The 10,008-nt window shown below is 38.0% G+C and overlaps 1 protein-coding gene across 1 annotated transcript in view; it reads left to right on the forward strand.

The window, feature by feature from the left end:
• The window catches only part of prdm5 (PR domain containing 5), a gene marked incomplete at both ends in the record, with an annotated part of 72,201 nt that overhangs the window by 18,410 nt on the left and 43,783 nt on the right, over positions 1-10,008 (forward strand). Inside the window, 4 exons of the mRNA XM_083887884.1 lie at positions 502-586; positions 713-870; positions 2,384-2,477; positions 6,909-7,069. Of these exons, the coding sequence (XP_083744010.1) occupies positions 502-586; positions 713-870; positions 2,384-2,477; positions 6,909-7,069 (498 nt within the window). The remainder of the gene's footprint in view (positions 1-501; positions 587-712; positions 871-2,383; positions 2,478-6,908; positions 7,070-10,008) is intronic.

Here is a 10,008-nt window from a genome sequence, read left to right on the forward strand (position 1 = left end):
GTTCTCGGAATGCCACGACTTTGACTGACATTTTCACATGTCCCCAACGTTATTTGTCCAATCTGCCTTCAATAATCCACAATCGGTCAACGTCGACTGCGCTAAACATTATCTGGCGTGTTTCCGCAGCTTCGTAGCTTGAATCAAAACTGGGTCATTAAGTCTCATTCCGTTCCGAACGGCCGTCGAAAAGTTTCCGTCGCGACACGCGAGTTCCAAAGCAGCTTAAAAGCCGCCTTTGTTGTCATTAGTCGGCGCTAACTTCTGCTGAAGCAGCTGTGACAGGAGGGAGATGCTTAGCGTTAGCATTAGCATAATGCTATTGTGGATGTGTGCGTCGGGGACTGAGTGAGTTTGAAGAGATTGGAGTGGAAACTCTATGAAGCAGAGGAAAGATTTCTAAGCTTTTCATGACTTTTTCCCCCCCGACTGCAGATGTTTGTCCCATAAAATGAGACGAGATGAAGTTTTAATCGACTCAAATTTGCTCTTTTGTCGCAGGTACATGAAATATTCGACTGCCACGCGTGCGATAAGAAGTTCATCTCCACCAATCAGCTGAAACGCCACATGATCACACACTCAGGTAACGAGAAACAACAACGCTGCCGGGGAGAAACACCTGCCGCTCTCTAACGCCATCAACGCTCACCTGTATCTCCCTTTGTTTGTTTGTTTGTTTGTTTGTTTGTTTGTTTGTTTGTTGGGTCAGAGAAGCGACCGTACACCTGCGAGATCTGCAGCCGCTCGTTCAAGCGCTTGGATCAGGTGACGGCGCACAAGATCATCCACAGCGAGGACAAACCGTACAAGTGTAAGCTGTGCGGGAAGGAGTTCGCCCACCGCAACGTCTACAAGAACCACAAGAAGGTGATCACATGATTAAGAGTCAAGGTTTTAGTGTAACAGGTAACAGGTAACATGCAGTATAAATTTAAACAGAACATAAAAAAGTACACATTTATAGATATACATAGTTTTGGCTAGCTAGCTAGCTAGCTAGTGATTCGTTTTGCCAGTTAGCATAGATAGATTAACTAGCATAAATTGGTTGATTTACTCAATAAATCAAAAAAACTGATCCAAAAACTGGCTATATTTGTGTTAGCTAGTTTATTTTTGTGTTGCTACTAAGCATAGATAGATAGATAGATAGATAGATAGATAGATAGATAGATAGATAGATAGATAGATAGATAGATAGATAGATAGATAGATAGATAGATAGCAATGCCTTCTCTTAGCTAGCAATGTCTTCTTTTAGCTAACTTTAAGCTAATAGATAGATAGATAGATAGATAGATAGATAGATAGATAGATAGATAGATAGATAGATATGCCTTCTCTTAGCTAGCAATGTCTTCTTTTAGCTAACTTTAAGCTAATAGATAGATAGGAACTTTGGTATATCTGTGTAAGCTTGTTTATTTTTTGTGTTGCTAGTTAGCATAGATAGACAAATAGTTTTTAACTGGGATTATTATTGTGTTAGCTAGTTTATTTCCGTGTTGCCAGTTAGCATGGATAGATTAACTAGCATAAATGGGTTGATGGGTTCAAAAAATAAACTTTGGCTTTATTTGTGTTAGCTAGTTTATTTTTGTGTTGCTAGTTAGCATAGATAGATAGATAGATAGATAGATAGATAGATAGATAGATAGATAGATAGATAGATAGATAGATAGATAGATAGATATCACAGAATTGGGATTTTTTTTTCAAGAAAACAGCTTACATGAACTTGTAGGACTATCTAGCACTTAAGCTAGCCTAGCCATGTCATGTTTATTCCCGTCAGTAAAATGCAGTCAGATGCTAAAACTCATCTTTGACACACAAATGCACATTGACATGTTTAATAATATAGGTTTCACTGTGTTTGCGTGAGGAGGAGAGTTCTTCAGACCAAACATTTCTGACTTTGCTAACGGGCTATTTTTAGTTTTCATCAGCTCCATTGTTATTTTCTTTATACCGCAGACGGGTATTTGCTGAAAACAGAGACGCGCACTGAAAGACGCAGAGTGACGCTTCAAAGGCGGATTTATTAGTTAAGCTGCGATCAATCAGGGTCTGGTTGGTGGCGTTTATCTGTGGGGTCTGCGGCCTTCCCCTCCCCGGAGGTTCATCCCATGTTTACTTTTGGGATTGAGGTGTCACTCAGGCAGACGGGTCGGGGACGGACGGCCGGAGAGACGGACAGGCGGAGGAGGGGGATTGGGATTGAGCAGAAAAACAGAAGCACTTTGAACTTAAAGCCCCTTGAGCTGCTTTGTCTTCATCAAGTCAACAAACCAAATTGGCTGCGGAGCCTCAGCCATGATCCCTCACATCAGTCCATGAAGCCTCATCACTGCTGATCTGTCTCTGTCTCTGTCTGCAGACTCACTCTGAGGAGAGACCCTTCCAGTGTGAGGAATGTAAAGCCCTGTTCCGCACCCCTTTCTCTCTACAGCGCCACCTACTCATACACAACAGTAAGTGCGAGTGTTTTCTTTTTAAAAAACAATGCATTTATTTACATTTGGGGGAGGTGGAAAAGTTGAATATCTCAAAACTTACTGAGTGAAACTTTTCCAGGTTTTTACAATGATGATAAATGGATGTTTCCTGTTGAAAACCTTTTTTCACATTTTTTAAACGTGAGATTCTATTGGAGTTTGAGTTTTGTCTTACATGTAATTAACTAACATTTGCCAACATAATCATTAACATTAGCTAACATTAACTAACATTTGCCAACATAATCATTAACATTAGCTAACATTAACTAACATTTGCCAATATAATCATTAACGTTAGCTAACATGAACTAACATTTGCTAAAATGACAATATTAGCTAACATTTACTAGCATTTGCTAAAATGACAATATTAGCTAACATTAACTCACAATTACCAACATGATCATTAACATTAGCTAACATTAACTAACATTTGCCAGTATAATCATTAAAGATAGTGAACATGAACTAACATTTGTTAAAATGACAATATTAGCTAACATTAACTAGCATTTGCCAACATATTTGTTAACATTAGCTAGCATTAACTAACATTTTCCAACATAATTATTAACATTAGCTAACATGAACTAACATTTGCCAACATATTTGTTAACATTAACTTAACATTTAAGTGGAAAGTGAACCGGAGAGTTGCCGGTTCGAGTCCCTACCAGGTAAAAAAAAATGACTAACATTGGCTAACATGAACTAACATTTGCTAAAATTACAACTTTAACTAACATTAGCTAAAATCAGCATTAACGTTTGCTAAAATTAACATAAACAGTAGCCAACATTAGCCAATATAACTCACATTTGCCCGCATAATCATTGACATTAGCTAACATTAACCAACATAATCATTAACATCAACTAACATTGGGTAAAACAACATTAGCTAGCATTTAATAACACCATCTAACAGTAACCAGCATTTGCTAACTTAATCATTAACATTTACTAACGAGCTGAAATCAACATGATTAGCTAATATTAAGTATAGTTTGTTGATATCAACAACATTAACATTCACTAACAGTAACCAGCACCAGCATCAGCATTACTAAGATTAAATAAAATTTGCCAATATAACAATATTAACACTAGCTAACATGATCAAATGTTTGCTAACAACGTTAACTAATGTTTACGACATGAGAACGTTGTTAGACAACGATAATACGAGCAAACACACCCAAGATTTAATTACATAAAACTAGCAAATGTTGGTTACTGTTAAATATTGTTGTTGAATGTTAGCTAATGTTTGTTTTACCCAATGTTAGCTTATGTTAATGATTATGTTGGCAAATGTTAGTTTTATTAGCTAATGTTAATGTTGATTTTAGAAAATGTTAATGTTAGCTAATGTTAATGTTGACTTTTGCAAATGTCAATGTTAGCTAATCATGATTTTAGCAAATGTTAATGTTTATTTTAGCAAAATGTTAGTTTATGTTAGCTAATCTTGTAAATGTAGGAATATTTAGTTAATGTTAATGATTATGACAGTTGAACCTGTGCAACGCGCATCGCTGCTCCTAAAATTGAGCCAGATAACAAAGCGATTGTACAGCTAAAGGCATTTCCTGCCGCCGTCTCAGGAGACGAGGCTACATAACACCGCGACTTGTCCTGTGTATCAGGTTCGAGACAGTTCTATGTTCGGCGGGAGGCTCGAGTGTGCGATTTCACTTTAGTGCAGGTGAGAAAATAGACGTGTCATTGAGTAAAAGTGTCCGTCTGTGCGAGTTAATGTGAGGGCAGCGTGTTAGCTAGCGCTCCACTGAAGGGCCCGCTGAGAGAAAATCAAACACAGCTGTGCTGTGGGATTCTCAGGTGAAATCAATTCAGGATCTCACGAAAAAGAACATTTAGAAACGTTTGTTGGCTCTTTATTTACACGACCGTTTGATCAAATTCAACAAATCTGTCATTAGTTCCCTTCATAATGGGGTGTTTGTGTGTAAAAGTCACTTTGATGACCACTCAAACATCTGTGCTCGGAAGTTATTTGGCTTTTAAAAGGTCCAGTTTGTATCAGTTATTGGAGGAAAATTCATTTGCGACACCTAGATATGTTCTTTTTGTAGTAATAACCCTTATAATATGGGTTTACAGACAAGACGGTATCACAACATACTGTACAACCTACAAAGACATTTGATAAAAGTATAAATCTAAAAATAGAGAATCATAAAATATCAAAAATACTGCATTAACTAATATTTCCCAACATAATCATTAACATTAGCTAACATGAACAAGCAATTGCTAAAATGACAACATTAGCTAACATTAACTAACATTTGCCAACATAATAATTAACATTAGCTAATATGAACTAACATTTGCTAAAATGACAACATTAGCTAACATTAACTAGCATTTGCCAACATAATAATTAACATTAGCTAACATTAACTAACATTTGCCAACATAATAATTAACATTAGCTAATATGAACTAACATTTGCTAAAATGACAACATTAGCTAACATTAACAAGCATTTGCCAACATAATAATTAACATTAGCTAACAATAACTAACATTTGCCAACATAATAATTAACATTAGCTAATATGAACTAACATTTGCTAAAATGACAACATTAGCTAACATTAACTAGCATTTGCCAACATAATAATTAACATTAGCTAACATTTGCCAACATAACAATTAACATGAGCTAATATGAACTAACATTTGCTAAAATGACAACATTAGCTAACATTAACTAGCATTTGCCAACATAATAATTAACATTAGCTAACATTAACTAGCATTTGCCAACATAATAATGAACATTAGCTAACATTAACTAACATTTGCTAAAATGACAACATTAGCTAACATTAGCCAAAATCAACATTAAAATTAGCTAACATTAACATTTGCTAAAATGACAACATGAGCTAACATTTGCTTAAACCAACATTAATATTTGCTAACATTTGTTAAAATCAACATTAATATTAGCAAATATTAACATTTGCTTAAATCAACATTAACATTAGCTTCCATTAACATTTGCTAAAATCAACATTAACATTAGCTAGCATTAACATTTGCTAAAATCAACATTAACATTAGCTAGCATTAACATTTGCTAAAATCAACATTAACATTAGCTTACATTAGCATTTGCTAAAATCCCCATTAACATTTGCTTAAAATTAACATTAATAGTAGCCAACATTAGCTAATATAACTAACATTTGCCAACATAATCATTAACATTTGCTAAAATGACAACATGAGCTAACATTAACTAACATCTGTTTAAATCAACATTAATATTAGGTGACATTAATGTTTGCTAACATTTGCTATCATCAACATTAACTTTAGCTAACATAAACATTTCCTAAAAATCAACATTAGCTAACATTAATTAGCATTTGCTAAAATCAACATTAACATTTGCTAAAATCAACATTAACAGTAGCCAACATTAGCTAATATAACTAACATTTGCCAACATAATCATTAAAATTTGCTAAAATGACAACATGAGCTTACATTAACTAACATCTGCTTAAATCAACATTAACATTAGGTGACATTAATATTTGCTAACATTTGCTATAATCAACATTAACTTTAGCTAACATAAACATTTGCTAACATTAATTAGCATTTGCTAAAATCAACATTAACATTTGCTAAAATTAACATTAACAGTAGCCAACATTAGCTAATATAACTAACATTTTCCAACATAATCATTAACATTAGCTAACATTGGGTAAAACAAACATTAGCATTAACATGTATTTGAAATGGGGTTCTGCCTCATCAGGACCAGGTTGTGGTCTCCATGAAGACTCCTGGTCCTGACAAGGTCAGTGTTTATGACAAAAGAGGTCCTAAAGAGGTAACAAATACAAGTGTACACACACACACACACCGTCTGTCCAAACTCCTCTGTGAAAATGGGATGATCTCCACGTAATGGCAACAACCATTCTGCAACAATGGGGGCATTTGTTTGGAGGCGTGAGCGGCTGAGATGGTGGCCCGGCTGACCGTCTGATTCCCGTCTGTCTGCCGCTCTATTTTCGCTTCTTTTGATTGGTGAGGAAAACGAGGACGTGTTGTTTTCCCCCCGCAGCAGAGCAGTTTATTGTCGAGCAGAAACACATGTCGGGGGGGGAGTTTGTTTTCAGACACTTTCAGCCGCAGATGCACGACAAACACATTTTCCGATCAAATCTTTCTAAAGGCCGTTGTTCGGTTTCCGCGACGGAACATTTGCTTCTTTTGTCGGGGCTCTTGCCCTCAATCGCCCCCCCCCCGTAAAGCTGTAAATTGGCTCCCCCGTGGCTGCGCGTGATGACTGCGTTTAGACGAACAACAATGGATGAATGGCAACCCCGCTTCTGTCCTTTTGCACACAGGTGAGCGGACGTTCAAGTGCGACCAGTGCGACGCCACGTTCAAGAGGAAGGACACGCTCAACGTCCACATCCAGGTGGTGCACGACGGCCACAAGAAGTACAAGTGCGACCTGTGCGAGAAGGCCTTTGTCACGCCGTCGGTCCTCAAGAGCCACAAGAAGGTGAGCGACAAAAGGCCGACGATCGTCTGCCGTCGATCTTTGTCCTGGAAAATGATGATGTTCGGACAAAATTGTCGCTGCGCTTTTGTCTGAAAAGCGATGTTTTGATCGAGGAAATGATGAAGTTCTGCGACTTTGAAATGACTCCGCCTGCATTTTGAGTTCAGTCAAGGTGGCGGAAGGGAATTGGGCTTGTGACCAGAGAGGGTTGCCGTTCAAATCCCCGCCAGCTCAAGGGCTGCGGTACCCAATCCCCATTGCTCAGGGTTAATTGGACGCTCTAAGGGCCAATTCCAATTCCTATCTTAACCCTCAAGCTCAACCCTTAATCTTAACTGGCCCTCAAAACCCAAGTGTTGAGGGTTATTTTGTCACTTAGAAATTGGACACCCCTTAAATGCAGATACGTCTTCAGACTGTAGGGGGCAGAATAACGGCAAAACCCGTTGGAAAAATCTGTTGGAAATGACGGGCGATATTTTACGTACACAAACATCGTAGCACAGCGAGAACAAATGGTTTACTGTGAAAGACAAGTGACAAGTAGCTTTTTAAGAAGCTAACTCACCAAGTAGCTTTGTAAGTTGCTATCTAACTAACAAGTAGCTTTGTACGTAGCTAACTAACTAAGCTAACTAAGTAGCTAACTAACCAAGCTTAAAGTAAGCTGTATTAAGACAAAGCTATGTAGTTTTTATGAAAATAAGATTTTTTTTTTTTCAACAGCAAGATTATTTTACATTGTTTGCCAAAACCCCCCCACAAAAGTTAAAATTTTTTCAGTGGACCAATCGGTGGTCTTCAAATCTAGAGGAGGTAGCCATTGTTTTTTAAAGTTAGCCATGTGGATGTAGCTTAAAAATGCTAAGCTAACATAGCACCAAGGCTACATTAGCCGTTGTTTTAGCTTGTTAATGGTAATTAAAGCTTAAAGTAAGCTGTATTAAGACAAAGTTATGTATTTTTTTTCAACAGCAAGATTATTTTACATATTTTGCCAAAGAACAAAACAAAAGTGGTCTTCAAATCTGGAGGGGGTAGCCCTTGTTTTTGAAAGTTAGCCATGTGGATGTAGCATAAATCGCAACGATTCCCGTCATCAATCTTCTGCGATCAGACAAAAACGTAATGTGTCGGAAATGACGGGCGATATTTTACGTACACAAACATCGTAGCAAAGTGAGAACAAATGATTTACTGTGAAACACAAAAGACAAGTAGCATTTTATGAAGCTAACTACCTCTGCTAACTCACCAAGTAGCTTTGTAAGTTGCTATCTAACTAACAAGTAGCTTTGTACGTAGCTAACTAAATAAGCTAACTAAGTAGCTTTCTAAGTAGCTAACTACACCAAAGTGGTCTTCAAATCTGGAGGAGGGTAGCCATTGTTTTTTAACGTTAGCCATGTGGATGTAGTATAAATCGCAGCGATTCCCGTCATCAATCTTCTGCGATCAGACAAAAACGTAATCTGTTGGAAATGACGGGCGATATTTTACGTACACAAATATCGTAGCAAAGCGAGAACAAATGGTTTACTGTGAAACACAAAAGACAAAAGACAGTGACAAGTAGCTTTTTAAGAAGCTAACTACCTCTGCTAACTAAGTAGCTAACTACACAAAAGTGGTCTTCAAATCTGGAGGAGGGTAGCCATTGTTTTTTAACGTTAGCCATGTGGATGTAGCATAAATCGCAGCGATTCCCGTCATCAATCTTCTGCGATCAGACAAAAACGTAATCTGTCGGAAATGACAGGCGGACATTTTCTAAAACGTTTCCAGCGTTTTTCACGTCCACTCTTGTTCGCGCTCTCACGAAAGCGACGCGGCTTCTATCTCGAGTCTGTCGAACCCGCCGCGCTCGTCGGCGGAATCAATTCCTGCGTTGATTAGAGATGGCAGTTATGTCCATTAGCTCCGCGGGATTTCAAAGCCCCGGACAGATCTGGCCGCAGATTAGCAGCCCCCCGAAACTGACGGCGTCCGGTGCGGTTTACGGACGCAGATTGAAGCCAAACGGCTTCTTGGCACGGGGGGCAAAAAGGAAAAAGAGTCTGGGGAAACAGTAGGACTGGAGGAGCGTCCCCGCTGTCCACGCGCTCCGGAGGCCGCCGCCAGATCTGGCCTTGATCAAAGTCAGGTTACCGCGGAGACGACGACAACTCGCCGGCTGGCGTTTACGCGTCAAAGCGGGCCGCGCTTTCGCCCGGAGACTCATTTAAGGTTCCATGTGATGCTCTGGAGATGTTTGTGTGGGCGAACTTTGACCCTCAAATCACCATAAGTGGATCTCACAGGCATTTTTCTGGTTAAGTGTAGAAATTGCAGCATGTCTGACTTTGTTAAAAATCAAACGTCAGGACGTTTTTTTTTTTTCTTCTGAAATTGTGGAAACCGGAGCGATCCAGATGATTATTGAGGTTATGTTTTCACTGATGTTTGTCTGTCTGTGCAGCATCAGAACTCAAAAATTACATCTTTTATGGCCCGGGACAGAAATTCTTCAATTCTGGCGGCGAACGACTCAAATCCAGATCATCTGGGTTTCTCTTTAAAACAAACAAACGTTAACTCTGTCAGATTTTCTGTGACATTTTTCTTATAAAAATGTCTGTTTTCATGAAACATAGATTTAATATAGTATATATATATATATATATATATATATAACTATGTATAGTTAGATAGCAACTTACAAAGCTACTTGGTTAGGTAGCTACTTACAAAGCTACTTGGTGAGTTAGCTTAGTAAGTTAACTCCTTAAAAAGCTACTTGTTAGTTAGCTTAGTGAGTTAGCTACTTACAAAGCTACTTGTTATTTAGCATAGTTAGCAGTAACATACAAACCTACTTTGTTAGTTAGGTTAGTTAGTTAGCTACTTACAAAGCTACTTGGTGAGTTAGCTTAGTAAGTTAACTCCTTAAAAAGCTACTT

Source organism: Microchirus variegatus (assembly GCF_963457635.1).
Source record: "Microchirus variegatus genome assembly, chromosome: 4".
NCBI lineage: Eukaryota > Metazoa > Chordata > Actinopteri > Pleuronectiformes > Soleidae > Microchirus > Microchirus variegatus.